The sequence below is a fragment of the Protopterus annectens genome, chromosome 13.part0, assembly GCF_019279795.1.
Source record: "Protopterus annectens isolate FY-2018-M chromosome 13.part0, PAN1.0, whole genome shotgun sequence".
Taxonomy (NCBI): domain Eukaryota; kingdom Metazoa; phylum Chordata; order Ceratodontiformes; family Protopteridae; genus Protopterus; species Protopterus annectens.
The window spans coordinates 265362594-265385115 of NC_056747.1; the positions used below are offsets into that span (position 1 = coordinate 265362594).

Below are 22522 nucleotides of genomic sequence, written 5' to 3' on the forward strand. Positions count from 1 at the left end.
CTTCAGAGCTCCGGTGGCCAACAGTAACCAAATGATCGCCATGTCAATACTAGGTTTACAATGGCTAAACAGAACTGATAAAGAGAAACAATACAGACCAGCATCTGGTAATAACAGTATTAATGTACGTAGACAGATGCACAACTCCACACTGTGAAGGCTACGAAACCCCCTAAGTGACTGGAAGGAGTGAGTTATTAGGACCAATACCTCTTACTGCCATGATGTGAACAAATGACAACACCTCTGTGGCTGCCTGCATGACTTGGCAGCCTCAAAAATCACCTCTTGCCCTCATGCTAGGGATTCTCCAACAGCCAAAGAACAAATGAACTCAAGACCCATAGCAGGATACTTGATGGTGGGCAGGTACAAATGCAAAAGCCATCTAGGTCATTTGGGGGGGGGGGGTGTTGAAAGGGGTAACTTTTTTGGGGAGGGCGTGATCATGGGACATTCTTCAGGATTCTGCAGTAAAACCAGGGCATTTAAAATAACTTCACAAACTCTGTTTTTCACTAGTGAGAGCTGGTGCATAAAATCTGTTCAACACTGAAAGACTTCAGAGTTTTACATGCACCAAACACCACACATACCAGAACATGCGCTATCCTTTAGTTCAGGGAGAAAAGAAAATAGAGGATTCCCTTTAATGCCAATAAGTGTGAATACATTCTGACAACTACTACTACTTTTGGCTTTTCCTGTTGGGGGTTGCCACAGTGGAGCAGTCAACAGAACGATTGGCAGTGGAGTTTTACAGTGTTGATTTGCCAGCCTGGAGCCCAACCTTCCACAGAAGGCACACACACGGCTAACTTGCAGTGTCCAATCCACCTGCAGCATGTCTTTGGGCGGGAACCGGAGCACACAGAGAAATCCCACATGACTGCGGGGAGGGACTATTTAAATGAACATGCATCACTATAAACTTGTACATCCTTACTAGACAAAATATTTCTTGGTAGTTCACTGTTTCTCATTTATTAACATTTATGTTGAAAGTAGTTTCATCAAAAAAAGAGCTGTTCGCTCTCTCCTGTATGACAGATTCACACTCAAGATGGTCAACGCAAGACAGCTTGCTCGAATGGGCTTTTAATACCCATGACTGTTCTACTAGAAATGTAGGTAAGACTGTTAACCTGGGAGCTACTGCAGCCAAATCTTGAAATTTCCTCAGAGTTAAAACTAAGGGGAAGCTGGTACCAGGCTTGAAAGGCAGGACAGCACTGAGAAGGGCGCAGGACAAGACAGGGCCACAGAGATCTTAAAATGGCAGTTTAACATTGATTGAAAATCTGACATCTGAAAATGCTTTAAAAAGAGGGGTGGCTCCAGGGAACTGAAAAACATACAATGATGGTGCTAATCTACAAGGGTAGAACAAGTACCAGGAAAAAAAATAATTAAGGCAACTTAAACTGGACCTCAATGACAAGCAAAACAAAGACTGTACTGACACACCAAGAACTACAAGGCATCAAAAACAGAAGTGAGTGCGCTAACTTTAGAGCATGAATTCACATGACGATCCTGCTGAACTAATTTAGTCCAAGGACTGGATCACTAAAGGTAGAGCAGGGAACTGTGTGGCTGTGACCAACCTGAAATTCAGTTCAGCAAAGCAACTGACTTAGTCCCACACTGCAGAGGTCTTAAAAGATGAAGCGAATTAAACAATGGGCAAGAAGTAAACTGTGCAAAAATCATGGACGTTTGTCAGGAGGGCTTAGAGGACCATCAAAAACAGACAAGTGGTATTTCACACGGACTGATTTTGCACTTGGCTCAAACCTCACACTGACTGATTTTGCACTTGGCTCAAACCTCACAAGAGACAAGAAAGTAGAAAATAGATCATGTGTTTGCAAACACAAAGGAAGGGGCACTAACAAATGATGTGTTAAGCACAATGACAGGTATCAGAAGATAAAAGGAATAATCTTCCCAAATTCTGAAGCCACAGAACCCAAACAGCAGAATACACGACAGGAAACTAGTCTCAACAGTCCATAACAAGACAAGAACTTTGCTTGTTATGGCATAAAATCTAAACTGTCAGAAACAGCTTGAAAGGGTAAAAAGGGTACAAAACTACCCAGGTTCAACCAGCCCAGCCTACGCAATCGGACTGCCTATGTTCAACTTATGGCTCTAAAAAATGTTGGGAGTTGTCCAGGGAGAGAATATAACCCATGAAGTCAACACAGGTTCACTATTTATTGGTAGACATTTTGTACTTGGAAAAACCCAGAAAAAAACATTTTGGTGTTGTGGAACAACTTTAAGTCTTTTTGTAACATAAAATTAATTAAGCAAAAAAGGCTACAGTGGTACGATAAACTATCTAGGTGTATGGATCCAAATAGAACTTATGGCAGGCAAGGATATTGAAGGAGACTAAATACAAAACCTGGGAAAATGGTAGTTCTTGATTATGGATGTGCATAGTGAAATATATGCAGTGGATACATTTTTGACTTCGATTTCATATACATGTCAGGTATAACTATGGCTAATTAATGCAGAGTTGGAAATATTTTTGATGCGACAAGTGCAAGAGTTAAGTAGGATAAATTTATCTACCCCATAGAACTAAATAGTTTAAGATTACCTGATTTGAATTAATACTTTACAGCTACTCAGTTACGGCTTACACACAACATAAGCAAGAGTGTTATAAAATCAGTGGAAAGGGATGATTGGAAATTTCGGATACAGGTCCTTTGGAGAGCAACAACCAAACACAATATTACATTAATAAAATAGCGTAAACAAATATTCTAAGAACTAATTCAATACAGTAATGGAGAAAAAAATTGTCAATGGGATTGACTGCAAGTAGAGGTATAGAAAACAGATAAGAGAAACTGTTGTAGTTTACTGGATAGACTCTGCAAAGGAGCTGGAAGCCAACAACTAGAATGGGAAAGGTATTAGTGGGATGAAGCCAAGCCCAAGTATGAAATGCAAGCTAGATACTGCCATCCAAACCAAAAACAGATGCATCAAAGTATATGCAAAAAGAAAGGGATATTTACAGTGCTATGGGAAATACCAACTGTTACAATAAGAGTTCAGTTGAATCGAGAACACAAGCTGCTCTTTAAAAAGGGGACAATTAGTAAGGCATATAAAATACTGCATGATTAACTATAAACATCAGTCACAGAAGGTACTGGGATGGCTTCCCAAAGGAACAACAGGACAAATGTATGGCTCCCAAGTATGCAGCAAAGTCCAGAAGGTTTAGGATTTTTGTTTGAAGTGTTTGCATAGGGTATTTTATACTCAAAGCAAGCTTCAGAAAAAAATTTCCTCCAACAGACGGCAAATACTAGAGATGTGATAGGAAAGAGGCAACTGGGAACAAGTTTTTGTAGAGTGTCGAGCTGGCAGATTTTAAATGTTCTCTACAGAGTACTTTGTCAGAAATGTTGGGGGGGGGGGCTCAAAATCGTTGTAACCAAGGTAACTATTCTTTTGATTAAGGACAGAGGACCTGAAATGCCTATAAACAGTTTGACCTTACTAAACTGTTAACGGATGCCAATAAGGAATGACTAAAAACCTGGAAATCAAGATCTAAACCAGCTGTGACTGAACATTAAGGAGAAAATGAAGATGGGATCTTTACAAAAGATAATAAATTTATACAGAGGTAAATGGAATTTGTGGGAACACATGAAAAACAATGCATTGAGCAATATACACACACATTATATATATATATATATATATATATATATATATATATATATATATATACACATATACACATACATACATACATATACATACATACACACACACACACACACACACACACATCACACACACATGCTGCGGTAGCATTGTCGTGTCACAGTTAGACGTTGCATGTTCGATTCTCAGTTAGAGCGTCTTCTGTGTGTTGACATGCATGAATTGGATGAAGTGGTGATGACTGTTCCCAATGGTGAGAGAGTGGTGATTGGAGCAGATTTCAATGGGCATGTTGGTGAAGGGAACAGAGGGGATGAGGAAGTGATGGGTAGGTATGGTGTTAAAGGAATGCAGAAGGTCAGATGGTAGTGGATTTTGCAAAAAGGATGGACATGGCTGTGGTGAATACGTATTTTAACAAGAGGGGGGGGCATAGGGTGACATATAAGAATGGAGGAAGATGCACACAGGTGGATTATATCTTATGTAGGAGGGCCAGTTTGAAGGAGACTGTGAAGTGGTGACCGGTGAAAGTGTAGCTAGGCAGCATAGGATAGTGGTTTGAAGGAGGACGTTGGTGATCAAGAAGAGGCGGAGGAGTGTTAGGGCAGCACCAAGGATCAAATGGTGGAAATTGAAAAGGGGTAATTGTGAGGTGGAGGTTCAGGGATGAATTAAAACAGGCACTGGGTGGCAGTGAAGTTACCAAATAGCTGGGTAACTACAGCAGAGCTAGTAAGGGAGACTAGCTAGAAAGGTGCTTGGTATCACATCAGGACAGAGGAAGGACGACAAGGAAACATGGTGATGGAATGAGGAAGTACAGAAGAGTATACAGGCAAAGAGGTTGGCAAAGAAGAAGTGGGACTGTCACAGAGATGAAGAAAGTAGACATTAGTATAAAGAGAGGAGGTGCATGGCAAAGAGAGAGGTGGCGAAGGATAAGTTATATGAAGAGTTGTATGAAAGGTTGGACACTAAGGAGGGAGAAAAGGACCTGTACTGATTGTCTAGGGACCAAGCTAGGAAAGATGTGCAGCAGGTAAAGGTGATAAAGGATAATGGAGGGAAACATACTTGCAAGCGAGGAGAGTGTGTTGAGGAGATGGAAAGAGTACTTTGAGGGGTTGATGAAGAGAATGAGAGGGAGAGAAGGTTGGATGATGTAGGGATACTGAATCATGAAGTACAATGGATTAGCAAGGAGGAAGTAAGGATAGCTATGAAGAGAATGAAGAATGGAAAGGCTGTTGGCCCAGATGACATACATGTGGAAGCATGGAGGTGTTTAGGTGAAATGGCAGTGGAGTTTTTAACCAGATTGTTTAATGAAAAAGTGTTTTGGTACAGATTTTTTAAGAATAAGGGTGATGTGCAGAGCTGTAGTAACTACAGAGGGATTAAACTGATCAGTCACAGCATGAAGTTATGGGAAAGACTAGTGGAAGCTAGGCTAAGAAGGGACATGATGATTAGTGAACAGCAGTATGGTTTCATGCCGGGAAAGAGCACTACAGATGCTATGTTTGCTCCGAGAGTATTGATGGAGAAGTACAGAGAAAGTCAGAAGGAGTTGCATTGTGTTTTTGTAGACTTAGAGAAAGCATATGACAGGGTGCCTAAAGTGGAGTTGTGTATTGTACGAGGAAGTCAGGAGTGTCAGAGAAATATGTAAGAGTGGTACAGGATATGTACGAGGGTAGTGTGACAGTGGTGAGGTCTGCGGTGGGAGTGACGGATGCGTTCAAGGTGGAGGTGGGGTTACATCAAGGATCATCTCTGAGCCCTTTCTTATTTGAAATGGTGATGGACAAGTTGACAGATGAAATCAAACAGAAGTCCCCATGGACTATGATGTTTGCAGATGACATTTTGATCTGTATTGCGAGTAGGGAACAGGTGGAGACCTGTAGTGAGAATAGGGAACAGGTGGAGACGACCCTGGAGAGATGGAGATATGCTCTAGAGAGAAGAGGAATGAATGTCAGCAGGACTAAGACAGAATGTGTGTGTGAATGGAGAGGGAGGAAAGAATGGTGAGGATGCAAGGAGTACAGGTGGCGAAGTTGAATGAGTTTAAATACTTGGGGTCAATATATCAGAGTAACGGTAAGGGCGGAAGAGAGTACAGGCAGGATGGAGGGGGTGGAGAAGAGTGTCAGGAGTGATTTGTGACAGACTGGTACCTCTAAGAGTGAAAGGGAAGGTCTACAAGAGGGTAGTGAGACCAGCTATGTTATATGGGCTGGAGACAGTGGCACTGACAAAAAGGCAGGAGTTTGAAAATTTGCACTGGGTGCGACGAGGGCGGACATGATTAAGAGTAAGTCTATTACAGGGTCAGCCCAGGTTGGAAGGTTTGGAGACAAAGCCAGAGAGGCAAGATTACGTTGGTTTGGACATGTGCCGAGGAGGGATGCAGAGTATACTGGGAAAAAGATGCCAAGGATGAAGCTACCAGGTAACAGGAAAAGAGTAAGGCTTAAGATAAGGATTACGGATGTGGTGAGAGAGGACATGCAGGTGGTTGGTGCGACAGAGCAAGATACAAAGGACAGGAAGAAATGGAAACAGGCAATCTGCTGTGGCAACCCCCAATGGGAACAGCCGAAAGATGAGTTCATTAAGGAATGCACATACATTCTAGTCAAAACTTTCAAGTGTCCAAAGCAGGAGCCACGACAGAGGGCACTGCACTATGATTGCTGGCCAACAGCAGGAGTTTAAGTCTACTAACCACCACATGATAGTAAACATCTCTGGCTCTCTGCTTCCTCTCCCAGCAATCTAGGATGTTGAAAGGCCATAAGGAATGACTAGGCCCAAGATGCCTTGAAGGCAGCGAAGAGGTTGAAACAATGGCCCCCAAAATTAAAATAAGCAAGCTTGGGAAACTTAAAGGGAAAATGAGCTGCAAAGCTGAACTCAGGCCGACTGCAGGTCGCCTGCCAGCAAGATAACCCAAGTGTAATGACGGCAACAGTGAAACACTATGAACATCAGTACTACACAGATAACTGACATGGTGCCCAGCTTCTTCTTTCGGCTGCTCCAGTTAGGGTCGCCACAGCAGATAAACTGTTTCCATTTCTTTTCTTCCTGTCCCCTGCATCTTGCTGTTACACCAACCACCTGCATGTCCCCTCTCACTCTAGCCTTTACCTGCCTTCGGGCATGCCTTCCCCCCTCTTCTCCTCCTCCTTCCGCCAACAGTAGCCCAATTTCTGCCAGCACCCTGTTGGCCAACAGTACTGGTGGTGGTCGTTGTAACCTGGGCCTCAACCGATCCAGTATGTATTTCTGTACTGTTGTCTGCATGTATGATTTAGCAAAATTTTACGCCGGATGCCATTTCTGATGCAACCCTACCCATTTATCCAGGCTTGGGACCTGCACAAAGAAATGCACTGGCTTGTGCATCCCCAGCAACCTTTCTAAAACATATACCTTGACTACCCAACAAGATATTTGGAACATTAGGTTATGTCCAGTTCAAAACAGCACTCTGAAGGAGCATAACTAAAACAAGCACTCTCTACACAATTTCAAAAATGTATTAGCATGAAGCTAAATGCAATTGTCAGGAAGTAAGAGCGCACCACCTCCATTAATCCAATTAGGATCTATTAGGATCCTAGCAGAGGCATGAAGCTAAATGCAATTGTCAGGAAGTAAGTGCGCACCACCTCCATTAATCCAATTAGGATCTATTAGGATCCTAGCAGAGGCATGTTCAAAAGGACTGCTGCTTTCTTTAGTCTTTTGAATGGAAAAATAAAGGGAGGGAGAACAAGATATGATCTTCACAAATATGACTTCCACCAAAAAACGCAACTAGCGTAAACTTTGAAGTCCTATTACTAAAACCATTGATAAAGGTTTCCTGTAAAAAAGACGCACACGACAAAACCCGTGATCAAGGGAAAAACTACCAGAAAGATGGTGAATTTCTGTCCATTTATACTTTTTTCCTGTACTAAGACAATGCAATAAGATGCTGCGCATCTTAAAAAAAATGCCAGCAACTATGCAAACTTCTAACTTCACCTTTCTACATCATAAACATTACTGCAAAAGGTCTGACCTGCACATTTGTGTTCTGCCCCATCCATAATGGCAGTCATATGGCGTAAACACAGTTACTTCTAAATTTTGTTTTTTATACATAGCGGTGATGCCTTGCCCTGATAAGGAATCGCTTCTACATGCAGCATGCATTACTCCACAGTACTGCACCAGCTTACAGTACGAGTTTGCTATCTCCCGGCTTAAGAGGGAAGCAGAAAACAATACACTGTATGACATGAAGCACCTCAGCAGGGCAGGCTAATCAATTAAATTAATATTTTAATACCAACTGTCTGCATACCAAGAAAACACATTTCAGCCTGAAACAGTGCGCCACTACTAATGCAACGTGATTTCTACAGCACTATACAAAACAAGGTACTCAACAAAAGCTCTACCCATAAATACCTACATATTTTCCTTTACGTTTGTTCTGCAACTACTTCATGTGCCCTAACCTTATCAGGGAATTATTCTTAAATCTTAGTTTTCTACCTCTCTGCATTAGCTTTATATTTCACTAACTACTTGCATAAAAAAGCACTGACAACACCGTAAAACATAATAATCAATATTCACAAGCTCCCAAGAACTAAAACAAAATTTCAAATCTAAATCTTTACTCTTCTTGCTTCTCTAAGAGACAATAAGGACAGTCACATTACTAAACACCATGAAATAGCAACTTATTGCTTTACTGTGACCATGTCCCTATGACAAAGCCAAATAAAAAAGTGTTGGCAAAGCTAACAAACACCAGGACCTAGCAGTCTACTGCATCAATATGAGTGATGTGGAGAAACTGTTCAGCAGGTTAAGATGTCACACACTGTTGTGCCTTACCCCAATTTAAAACAATGCAAGCAGAGAGGCATAAATGTTAGAAAAAGCAGTACTTCTTCCTCAGTGCATAAGTGTACTACGGCTGAGTAACATTAAAGCTTTAGTAAAAATGGAGGCAGAACACAGTACAAGCTCTAATTTAAAACAGGCAAGTTTCATGCAGAAAGGGAATAGGGATAAGGAAACCTATGCCACTTCTGTATTTTAAGTAAAGATTAACAGCTACTGGCCACAGTCAGTGCATTTAAGTGATTTGCCAACGTTTATACGCACACTGCAGCATATGCCAAGTTAAGCAACACAATGCTCTCACCAACTTCTTACATTTTGTATAAATATTATTTCTCTGTAACATCAACTTAGGGATAAAGTGTGCCCACAACATTTTACAGATTCTCTATTATGTATATGCAGACATGCACCTCATCCCTCCCCTGTGCTCATGCCACCAAGGTTAAAGCTCACTGCTTACACTCACTGGCAAGAGCACAGCAAGTAGAAGAGTTTAAAAACTGACAGTAAAGTAGAAATGTTGTTCAACACTTTATGCACATATCATGGTGCAAAAGGTAAGAAAATTAAAATTAGAAAATTACCAACTCTTACAGACAGTGCAACAGTACTACAGGTACCAACTGCAATAAGTAATCTTATTCTGGTCCATTCAATTTTGCACAGCCAGAAATTGAAGTAACTCATGTGAAAATGAGATGTGGAATTAATGATTCAGAGAAAATCAAATGGACTACAAGAGGCATTAGAAGACAACACTAACATCAGGACAGTCTGTGCTGCTGTCTGACATCCATGGTCAACTTCACCAGGGCAGCCAACAGTCCTTGGTCTTGACTAACAAAGACCCTATCAAACCTTATCCAAGGTAAAGGAATTGAAGCTCTCTAACATTCCAGTTAAAATGTGGACACCACCCAAAAACAGAACACATTACATATCTCACACACACCAATACCATACACAACAAAACTTGCATCAGGTTTGCCTTCTGTTCTCGGTTGGTTCTTTTTCTAACTCCCTATCCAAGGTTTGCAAATATATAGCATTCTGCTGTTAAGCAGCACCAAGATAACTAAGCCAAACGGAAACTATTTAAGACACCTTCACAGTATGCTGCCACAACAGTCAATGTAAAACAGGTATATTTTTGTGTTATTCTGCACTGCATCACAAACAGTGAAACAGACTTCTTGAAGAATGGTATTCTGCACTGCATCACAAACAGTGAAACAGACTTCTTGAAGAATGGAGAAAAAAAAAAGAAAATTAACTGGGATACAACACTTCAAACATAGCACTTTCGGGTTTATTTATTTCTGTTTGCCAGGGTAGTGCACCGATCTCAATGGACAACTTGCGGATACGGCCTGGGCGAACAGGATCACATAAGAAACAAGCAAAATATTTTTACAGATGCAACAATATGCTATAAAACACTGCAGGGCTAGCCGCCCAGTGGTGGGAACCTTGGCTCTAGATGATGTCACTGTTGTAGTGACACCCTGATCCCATGTGCAAACATGGGAAAAAGGGTTGCAGATGAAGGATATGCTGTTAAATAAAACAAACATTCACAGATGCAAAAATATTCATAGGTTGGTACTAGGCTATCGGCCCTAGGGCCTACACAAGCCTAGCCACAACAATTCCCTGGCTGTTTCTTCCCAAAATATTTACTTCCCTGGTTGCCTGTCTAGCAGGGTGACGGACGTGATCCCCAGGGTGAATTTCCCATCCAATCGTCAAGGTTCCTTTTGAAGAGGACCAAAGAGGCACTCTGCTTGACATGTATAGGCAGTCTATTCCAGAGTATGGGGTGTCGCTGGGTCAGGAACCTAGCCCTCCAGCATATTTTGAGCAGGTTTAAATCCTTGGTGCGTGTGGCTCTGAGGGATTGGGACCTCTTTAAATGTAGCATGTCCAACAGCTCTGGCTTTGACATGGCCTTGTATGTTAAGCAGAGATAGCCTCTGAGTAGGCGATATGCGACAGAGTATAGCTGGAGTTTTTTTAGACTGTCATCACAGGGCATCTGCTTTAAGCCTGTGATTCTTTTAGTGAAGTATTTCTATGGCCTTTCCAGCTGTTGCAGATGTTTTGTGAGGTGCATACCAAATGTGGCGTTGTACTCTACAAATGGGTCTACAGTGGGACAATGACCTTTTTTCTGGATGAAAAGCCCTTGGTGATGGTGTGTGCCACAGAAAGATTTCTTGACTGTTGTGGTGAAGGTGAAACCACTGTCCACCTGTGTCCCCAAGTCCCTTATCACACTTTTGGTGTTTAGTGTACTGCCACTTACGTGATAGAGTCTACGCGTTCGAAGACTATGTTCTTCGAACGCGTAATAGTCAAACCTAAAACATCGAAAACACAACTGTAAACGGCCACATCCGCAAATTTTTTTCCTAAGGAAAAATTTGTGAGGCTGTAAACCAACGAAACACTTCCAAATCCTAATCAAGTGGGGGCTTCGCCCCCCCCAACTAAATATATAAACTCAGAGATCGATCAACATTGGGGGACAGGGCAAACCGTGAGAATGGCCAACTGAATTTTTTCCCTAGGAAAAACTTTGCGTACTTGGCCATTCGCAGTTGTGTTTTTGATTCCATTATTACGCATTCGAAGAACACAGTCTTCGATCGCATAACAGGGAACCGGTAATTCATGGGTACATGGTTTTTCCCCAAAGGGGAAAACCATACATTTCTTGGCATTGAGCTTGAGTCCATGGCTCTGGCACCAATCATCTGTTTCTGTAAGGTCCTTTTGTAAAATATCCACATCATTTGGGGATTCAATAATGGCTCCCAGTTTGCAGTCATATGCGAACTTAGCTAGCCAAAGTCCCTTAGTGTTGGCCTGTACTTCAGAGAAGTAGATACCAAACAAGAGCAGTCCCAGGACTGAACACAGAGGTACTCCACTTCTCTGGAGCTGGATTTGGAGTCGGTTACTTTTACAGTGTGGGTTCTGTCAGTAAGCTAGTTGGCAACCCAGAGTGACATAGGGATCAATTCCCAGAGTAGTAAATTTTATCTATGATTCCAGAGGGGATGGTGTTGAAGGCCATGGCATTTTTGTCTTGATTACTACTTTGCTTTGGTTAAGATACCTGCAAAGGTGACATCTGACACAAGGAATCTAGAGAGAATTATAGTTTTTATTAAAAACACTGGCTATAAAACTGCTAGGCTGTAGACAGAGAGTTATGCTAGCAGGACCCAATTAATAAAAGCTGCTCTGCTTCCTGGGGAATGGAATGGGAAATATTTTGACCAAAGAAGGAGCAAGCTAAATTATAATGTGGCAACAGTGATATGGTATCTAAGTTTAGGTTTTGTTCTAACTAGATCTCAAGTTACTTTGAGGCACAAGGCCTTTACTATCTCTTCATGCTAGTGATAAAGTTCAAAGGCAAGACACAGAACACAGTATTTGCATTTCATTTCTGCCTTTTTTGTATGCCCATTTGAAGTGCGTGGACATTCTGGTCTTATTTTTCCATAAAAATAATGACTTATGGGAATATTATTATTTATTTTGAAAGTAAATAACAAAAGGATTCAAGAACTGTTGAAGGACATTGATGAGATTAATGAGTTAATATTGAATGATAGCAATTTTAATCATTATTCCTTTAGATATAACTATTTTTGATAAAGTTGAGAATGAGGTGTGTAACAACATTGAAAGGAAGAAAAAGAAACTGCTTAGAGACGAGTATGAATACAAGCAAGGTTTGGCGTATCCACTACCTAAGGCATATTTGGAAGGGACGGGGGGGGGGGGTAATAACATTAACCACTCTGTGACCTCTATGCATCAGAGCAACAGGCAGGACAGTAATGAGAATTCCTTTGATTCCGAATTCCCTCCATTAAGGAGATCAGAAAGGATTTTTAACAAAAATCATTTAAGGGTAGATAATACTGATTTTTTTTAGGAGCCAGAGGGGTAGGGAGAACTGGTTACAACTACAGGAAACAGTCCTCCCGAAGGAAGAACAGTTACGAGTAAATTCAAACGTGTTAGATTATACTTTACCTGAGGAGAACATTAGTTCCTCGGATGGTTTGGTATATTTTTACAAAGGTTTCAAGATTTATAATTATGCAGGGATTGAACTAAGTAAAGAACGGTTCCATTTACTAATGAGAGAAGTTTGTTCCTTCTGTGAAGGAAGATATTAGTAAAACACTTAAAACTAAATCTCAAAATATTACACAATGACAAATTAAAAAATGAGAATTTTGAAAAGAACAAGGTTTTGAGAAAGAAAAGTTGTTACAACCCCCCTTTAATTCCTGTCTTAAGTTCCTTTGAAAACGTTTGCATGCAGGAAATCTATAGGACAATAAATGAACACAAAGGTAGAATATTTAATCTAACTAAGGAAGAAAAGTTACTGTTGGACAGATTAAGGAGTTATGTGAACTTAAGATATATGAAGCCGGATAAGGGAGGTGGAATGGCCATAGTCAACAATGTAGATTATCATAATAGATTTACTTGTATGTTGAATGATCAAACTAAATACGAAGTAGCTTCAAGGAACGAAATAAATCGGGCCTACAGAAAAACTAAACTGATGTTAGAGGATTCCTTACTGCAGGGGGTTATTACTGAAGAAGCCTTTAATTTTTTAAGTGTTGAGCACCCAACAATACCGATAGTTTTTGGAATTCCCAAAACTCATAAGGATTTGGTGGACCCTCCGTATAGACAGATTATTTCTAGCCACAACAGCATTACCACCACCACCCCCCCTTGGAGATATTTATTGATTATGTGATTAAAAATGCTTTAACACCTATTGAATACATCTTGAAAGATTCCTGGGATTTTTTTTTTTTTTAAAGAAGAATTAGAAAATTTTATGAGGAGGAAAATGGTTTCTCTACAGTGGACCTCTTCACTTCAATACCACATGAGGTAGGATTAGAAATGTTCCAAGAAGTTTTAGTTGCAGAAAGTAATTTAGCTGGTGTTAGGATTAATTTTTTTGGTGGAACTAATGGAAGTGATTTTGAAAAATAATTTTTTTACCTTTGGAGGTGAATTTTTTCAACAAATCAAAGGAGTAGCGATGGGGAACAGTTGCGCCCCTATTTTCGCTAATATAGTAATGCACAGATGGGAATCCATTTATTTAACACCCCCTTTAAGGACCAATGTTTTTTATACCTGAGGTTTTTAGATGATGTATTTACTTTATTGAAGAAAGGGGAGATACATGAGAAGTTACTCGACCACTTGAATGGACTTTGTGAATATTTTAGATTTACAGGTACCTCTAGTAACCAACGGGTAAATTATTTTTGATGTATGTGTATATAAAGATGTTAGTAGTAAAAGCTTCCAGTCACATATTTTTAGGAAATCCACCTTTTCTAATGATTACCTAGAGTTTACAAGTAATCATCCTCCCTATGTGAAAAGAAATATAGTGAAGGGACAAATGGTTAGAGTTACCAGGATGTGTTCCAACTTCCCTGCTGTTAAGAGAGAGACCCAAGTATTACTCGAGACGTTTGTAGCTAGAGGCTACCCCTTAGGATTTGTCACACAGATCCGTGAACAGGTGATGAATGAATGGGGTCTTAGATATAAACCTTTATTAGGGGAAAATGAAGAAAAACAACACAACACACCACCAAAAGGAAATGTTTTTTCACATGCGATGGTATTAACCTATGAAGAAATATCAGGAGAGGTTCATAAAATTATTAGGAACAATTGGACCATGTTTAAAGGAAACAAAGACCTATTAAATATTTTAGGGGACAAGCCTTTATTTACCTATAGGATAAATAGCAATTTAAAGTGTTTACTTGAAAATCCACACTCAAGTAAGAACAGAGAAACCAAAGGAACCACTAAGTGTGGTGCATGTGAATATTGTAGATTTATTATCGAGACCACTAAAATAAAATTAGGACCTTATGAATTGGAGGTTGTTTTCAAATCTGGCTCCTGTATCACAACAGGAGTGGTCTATTTAGCTATATGTGTAGAATGTGGACAATATTACATGGGTAAAACTGAGAGAAGATTAAGTAGGAGGATATATGAACATTGGTACAGTATTAGTAAGAAGGATGAGAAAAAATGCACTTTCTAAACACATTAATTTACATCCTACACATTCATTTAAGTTTGGTATTTTGGAAGTTGTAGGAAGGAACTTCAGAGGGGGTGATTGGACCAATAAGTTATTTAGGGCTGAGATGGTGGCAGCCGAGATTAAACGCTAGTGAACCCCCTGGTTTGAATGAATATGTTAGTGTAAAATAAGAACTAAAATTTAGGGCCCAGAAAATTTGACAGTTTTGATAGGCAAATGTTTTCATTTAGTTCCTATTCAGAATCATTATTTATTATATTTATTGTTTTAGAAGCAGTTCATATTTTACACACCCTTCTCAATTTTTTAATTATGTTTTATGAATTATATTTTGTAAACAGAGTGAGTTTTAGCATTGGAGCACTGTCACTTTAAAAAGTAAGAACCTTTAATTATTATGTTATTCAATTGAGAGATTTAATATAAAAGGAGTTATTAATTGAGTTTTAATTGTTCTGATGAAGTATTTATTACGACAGCGCTTGACCTGACTTGTGTCCTTTGGAGTACTAATTTGCATTGTTTCGAACCTTGTATTGAATAAACTGAGACTTTGGGTTTAGATTTCGGCTTCAGAGTGGTTGGTTTTTATTATTGGTGTTTTTACCACTCGTACACCCTTTCGTTTTTACTGTTTGAGAAGGTTACAAGTTTTTGTTTAGTGTAAAAGATCCTTTTTTCCTTCTTTTTGGTGAAGTTTGTCTTGATGGAAAAGGTCCTTTTCATGGTCGTTTGTAAGTAGACATCAAATAATCAGTCTAACATGTCATCTGCATAAAGAATGTTTTTTTTTTTTTTTCGCACTCAAAGCAAAATGAGAAGTTTGAAAAAACAGACAGCAGAAACGGGGACAAAAATGATTCTTTGAATGCCTTTATCTAAAGCAGATGAAATAAGCAGAAGACCCAATTTGGAATGTAAATTCTCTTCTACCAAAAAAGGAATGTGAACCATGGGGCTGTAGATTTAGCAGACACCTGCCAAGACAAGGAGGCTTATTAATAGATCATGATCTAGGTCTATAAAGTTTTTATCAGGCCAATGAAATCTGTGTTAAAGGTCCCTTATCCAGATCATGGTTGATGTACAAAGTCTGTCTCTTACTGCAGCCTGACACAAATCCATGTTGATATGGTGAAAATAAGCTGCATTTGAATGTATTTAATAAACTGGGTGAATGCCATTCTTTATAAAGATTTTGCCAAAGTCAAGCAAGACTGAAATTGGTCTAAATCTGAGTGCTCTTAGTTCTGGCTAGTTTAGGTTTTAAGTTTTAGTACAGCTTGTTTACAAAGAAATGGCATTACACTGATGAAAAGACATAAGCTTTATAGGTGAAGCAGGATCAAGTAAATCTCTGCATAATAAAATAAACCAAGACAGTAACCTATCTGCATATATGGGACTAAAGTTGAAACAGTTCAGTTTACACCGCCTTACTAGCCATTTGACTACCAAAATTAACAGAAAAAGAAATTTCAGATCCCAAAAAGTGGGAAGGGAAACGAATCTCAAAATACCAAGGGGACAAAATACTGGACCAAAAATAATGTAAATTTGTCTAAAGTTGTATGCGGCTTGGCCTGTTATGGTCCCCATCATCTTCTACCTGGTATTACTCCTGTGTTCCTATCAAAAGCATACCAGCAATTATTAAAATGCATTGGAAATATAACCAGATCTTGCAGTCCCTTCCACCAACTCAAAAACTATTTTAATGAGTCAAACATGCTCCCAGAGAAGGTGCACGAGGCTCATCAATATGCTCTTCACAGTTCACCTGGGTTTTTATTTAATGGAACGTTTCCATGCTCATATAGCTCACATCCACAGAGTCCCCCTCGTGTGCTCCAAAGCTCTACCAATTAGTTCAATAAAATGAATGAAGTTGCTCCTGTTAAATACACATCTCCACTCCACCTGCAGTTATGGGAAAATAGGTCTGCATTACAACAGCCAATTATATCAATACAGAAACATACACATTTTGGCTAGTTGTAAATACCTCTTTTTTCATACAACAGTTAAATACTATGCAAAATCAACTACTAATACATGTTCACTTTGTGTAAGAGTATGCAATGGACTACTCTGAAGGCAATGGACTCTGAACTGAAGCATCTAACAATTCTGCACATTTTAACTGTACTGGACCATTTATTATCATAAATATGAGCAACTAAAGAAACCAATTTGCAAATATTTTTTTAATATGTACTAGTTTCTAAATAAGGTTTGAAAAATGATAACAAGCGCATTAAGAAAATAAAATATAACCTGTACAGTATTAAAACTCTGCCCCTGCAAATGTCTGCCTTTCTGCACAAAGTATCAGTCCACCAGGTTTATCTGGACCAGTACAATGGAAGCCTAAACTATTCGACATGCAATCCAGTTACCAAAAATAAAAAAATATATAAACAAATAGTCCTCTGAATTTTTTTTGGCATGCTGCTTTTTGTCCAAAGGCCTCAAACATTTGCAGGCACCATAAAAATAAATAAACCACAGACGCAAGAAGCGTGCATAAACCACAGACAAGAAGTGTGCATAACTATGGTTCATGCTTCCATTTGCATTAGAAACCACAGAAACGTTGTTATTTTAAACTGCAACATTCTAACCTTTAAAAATGGAAACACTGGTTAATAATACTATTAAAGAAGCATTCCTGGTCTCACAAACATTACACAAATCAGGACAAAAAATATCCAATGGCTCTGCAAATCACATGGAGGCTGAAATCCTGTCTAAAACTCCAGATTTTGTGTGTCGTGTGGGGGAGGGGTCTAAGCTCAGAGGCACAGCTAAAAGTATCAATATTCAAATGACCTACCCAAGCATACTTAAAACAACCAGCCCCTCTTCTCCAGCGTTCCAACACCACTATAAATGTAATCTGGTACTCAAACTCCATAACAGACATTAACTTAAGCAAAATGCATGTAAAAATCACATTTACTGTTAACTGTAAAGACAGGTAAGGAATTCCTCCAAAGAGAGGCCAAATGCATGACAGAACACATTAAAGATGCCACAGAACTGGTTTAAAACATGAGGAAACTAGTGAGAAATTATGAAATATCAGTGGCCTGCAGAGCAATGCAACCACCCACTTGTTTGTAACCAGTCTTCAACATATCACAATAATGGCAACTTCACAAAAAAAGTGCCCAGAGTGAATAAAGACAATTGAATCTCTCCCAAAATACCCATAACAAGACGAGGTATAAAACTACTAAAATAACTACCCCAGACAGAATATTTAAAATGAAAACTGAAGAGCTGTCAAGTGTACGCATACTTTAAAAGTCTACATCTATGCATCTGCCCAGAGTGGAGTACCTTCACACCACATGTATCCGTGCTTAGTTTATCCCCAATACTATACACATATATTCTCAAGTATGAATCTTTTACCACCTACACATCATGTGACTACCATAGCCCAAACTAGTTACAGTCTACTTTCAATGCTCCTTACAAAAAAGGTGTGTTCAAGCAGCCATCCAAATTCTACAAATAGCAGGAGTAGGACAAGGGGATACTTTCTAGACAACTTATACCAGTGTGTGTCGCCGCAAAACTTATACACAATATACTAACCCAGATCTTGTGCAGCATTCTTCATCTTCAGTTCTCACCTCAAAGACTTTATGGACAGACTTTGCCTCAATACAGTTAACGGGTTTATGTCACAAGCTGTCCTTGGATAATTTGAAATGTAAGACAACACCTAAAATCTAGGCACAAATGGAAGACCTTGAACCTCGGCACTAGTTACCAAACCTACTGCAAGCATATTGCAAAAAGCCTAATTAACCTATCTTCATGCAGAATAAAAAGTTACGGCAGCGAACATCCAGACAGTGACTCCAACTACAGCTGTTAAACCCTCCCTTCTTTCAATCCCTCTGCTACTGAGTTAACAATCCTTATGACAGACTGGTAAAAACAGTAATGAAAAATTTAACAAAACCCTTCCAGATTCCCAACACGCTCCACTCTTCCTACATGGTCAATAATCACTACAGCAAAGCCTCCAACTCCGATCCTTAATCTCTACTTAAATGGGAAAGTTTCATTACAACTCAAACGCACCTCAACCACTTACCAAAAACATTCCCCATCTACCCTTCAAGATTCCAAACTAAACACAGTTTTTCTACTCACAGAAACACTAAAATGGCTCTTCAACCAAATCATAGACTATGTAGACAAATACTGCCTGCACAGGCTTTTATAGTGTGCGGCGAGTCTAACAGTATAAATAGTAACAGAAAAGTTTAACACTTGTATGGATTAAGGCTAGCTCATCACAGGTATTTCACAGACCTTAAAAAGAACCTTTGAATGTAACAAACATCCCCTACTTTTACAAAAAAAATCAAAAGACTAAGCTTTAGAACAAATGTAAAAAAATGCCCCTTAAAACAGTCGATGTCCAAAAGAACCAAAAACCTTCAAATTGGATGCTCCTCTGAGACAGTACTTAGACCAATTCTCCTTTCCATCTTTATTCCACTTCCTACCACCTCTATTACCCAGTATGCTGGAAACACAGTCATTCAAAAATATAGCCCCACCTTCCATCCATAGGAAAAAACTGATGCAATCTGACTTCACAACCATTTGCAGCATACAAACTCATTCAATATTCTGACAAAACAGCTAGCACATTATTTTTCACAAATCAACAAACCCACTACCGGGACTTAAGTGTTTAAAATAAGTACTACTATACAAATACATACTATTAATCTTAGGTTCATCACTCATTTGCAGCATGCACTGAAACCGCTTAAGACAAAAAATCAGTACTCAACTAAGGACCTGCTTAAATCTTCACATTAATAAAAACTCAAAATGTCTAATAAATGTATTTACCCCCCCCCCCCCAAGTAATATATGCTCTCCCTACCAATACATTTATTTCCAATACCAACACAAAGAAATCTACCCCCAAATATAAATATGACAGCTCATACAGTTACCCCCTGAACAAATATTACTTTGCCGCTTAAAAAAAAAATATGGAAATACCAATCTGGCCATCAGTAAGGCATTTACAGATGGAGGGGCTTCAAAATGAATATTGAATTACATTGTGCTTTGCACAGTGAATTTTTGATCATAGGGGCTTGGGTCACGACTGAAGACAATCAATTTACCCAAACCATACCCTTTTTAACAAAGTAGTACATAAATAAAACCTCACATTTCCCCCTCTAACTAAACCCAAACTTAACTGATTCTGTACTTCAGTTTGATGCTACTTGTCTGAACACGTCCTTACTAATTCTTTACAGATGTGAGCTGTTATGCAAGCTGTCTACAGCATACGTAGCTAGATATTTAGGCACTAATGATCTAAAACCTAGGCACAATCATACCTTTTAGTGTACTCGGTTCACAAATTACTCGGCGATTGAGCAGGTTTTGGTTACTTGTAGCTACCAGGCCAACTCGTTTGCATACTTCCCCCTCAGTTACTGGCTCCCATGCTTCCCAAAAGATCTTATGTCTGCAATGGGTGTATACGGGAGGAACTGCACCCACACATTCCCCTAGCCAATAATAAAACATCCTATGGGCTGCATTACTTTTAGAAGACAAATTGCATTACTTTTACAAGACAAATTAGATGAAACTTAACACTGCCACTTAAACCACATAAGTACAGTGGTGCTTGTGCTGGAAGCAGCCACTGCCACTACATCTATAAATGACCACAGCACCTGTATGAAGAACACTGAGTAGCTAGTTTCTTAAACGATCCAATGTCAGAAACAGCATTAGAGATATGTAGAATGTACTAAACTTGCACTTTGAAATATTCAGTATGAACAGAAAGCTATTGATCTTCCTAAAATGAAATACTCAGCATGGAACAGCAAGTCACAAATTCTGATCGCAGTTACTGCATGTAGGAGACTCCCAAACCTACCTCGTAAGTACAGTTTCTTACAAATGCTCTCAACTGCACTTAAACTAAACTGTAAGCATATTTACAGCCTACTTCTGTTAAGAGCTATACGCTTTATACTGCCCCTAAAAAGACTCCTGGACCTGTCAAGTGAGCCATTTCACTTCAAGTTTGACATATCATCATAACTCTCAACCTGTCACAGCAAGAAATCTGGACAACCCCTAAAATAATGGGGGGGGGGGCAAAGACGCAAAAAGGAGTATATTTTAAATACTGTTCTTATAAACTTACAAAGTTGCTAGAACAAGATGCGTTACAGTGCATTTTCTCAAAGATATGAAGTCTAAAACTCAAAATACATGTCATTTAGTGATTTCTGTCCATAGAGATTTGCCAGAGTCATAAATGTTTTAAGGGACAGACTAAAAATTTGAGGCAAACATCTGGCGATTCTGCAAAAATCTGGATAACTGAGGTACGCATAATGTATTTATGCCCGGGATGTACCTAAAGATGCGCTACGGGCTAGCAGACACACTCCATTAACAAATGGAAAAATTAAAAAAAAAAAAAAAAAAAAAGGTCCAAAGACCAACTCTCATTCCCGATTAACCACTTTACAGTAAACATTGCTTATTTAACAATACCATACAATAGCAAAACTTTGTGGGAGCACTGATGACAAACTCACCTGCGGATATTTTATACCTTAAGAAATCAAAGAATGGCCAAAAAAAAACACAACCAAAATCCGGCTTTAGTAAACTACAGAACTGTCAAATACGTGCTAAATAATGCCCTACCCCCTACACGTGAAAATGTTTGCTGAAAAGACTAACACTATTTGTTAAGTTAACAACAACACGTTGCGTACCATCACGTGAAAACCAATCATTACTTAGGAAGGCGACGCACCAAACCAAAACAAGGTTCAAATAAGTGGGCGTGTACAGCAAGCCTTCAAAGCTTAAGAGACTGCAAATTGTGGAGAAAGTAATTGAAATAGGCTGTTCTGGCAACTTTATTTCTGACCACTTAAATAACTACAAAATATGTTTTAAGTGTTACTTTTAAACCACACCACTTTCCGCGGGCATGCGTACTTAAGCAGCTTAACATTAAATACTAAACCCACTTAGACGATATCATGCTTTTTTCCATTAATTACAATACAAAAACCCACAACTTTCAATCAGATGTTCTGTTCAACATCCCACACTACAACTACGCTTCTAATTTTACGTACTGTCACCACAGTTCACTCCTCCCTCACCCTCCCCTCTATGGCTGGGCCCACTCCACTGCTCTGTGGTGGATGCAAAAAAAGGCCAATAAACCTTTGGTTCGCTTCACATTATAATTCATTCCAAGCATCCATCTATGCACATAACTTGCTGTTCCCTATCAGGAATAGCCTCATTTTTTCCTCCCTAAACTACTACTGGAGTTTTCTTTCCAACCCATCCCAAACGATTCTCCCTCAAAGCTTCACTTACCCTCATTCGCTAAATCCGCCATTTTACTTCCTCACTCACTCCCACAATGCACAGCAATCAACATGCGCTGTTATTGTCACGGGTCTTTCTTGGTTGAAGCAGTTTGGTACGCATGCGTATGTTCTTGGATAGTAAAAATTGTTGGATTCGGACTAGTGCTGTTATTTTTCTAACATATGACTAAAATATACATCTTAAATATCACTGATTTTGCCTCGTATTTGCTGCCTTTGTATAAAATTGATTTTGTGATAAACCAGTGAGGATTACAGTCAGTCAGTCATGTCAAACATTAGACATGAATACTTCTTTTGTATATGTATGTATTTGTAT

General features: G+C 39.2%; 1 protein-coding gene across 1 annotated transcript in view; it reads right to left on the bottom strand.

Moving 5' to 3' along the window:
• Positions 1-22248, bottom strand: part of RANBP3 (RAN binding protein 3) — a 2163070-nt gene extending 2140822 nt beyond the window's left edge. Inside the window, exon 1 of the mRNA XM_044054814.1 lies at positions 22190-22248. Within this exon, the coding sequence (XP_043910749.1) occupies positions 22190-22211 (22 nt within the window). The 5' untranslated portion in view covers positions 22212-22248. The remainder of the gene's footprint in view (positions 1-22189) is intronic.
• Between the last annotated feature and the right edge of the window lie 274 nt (positions 22249-22522).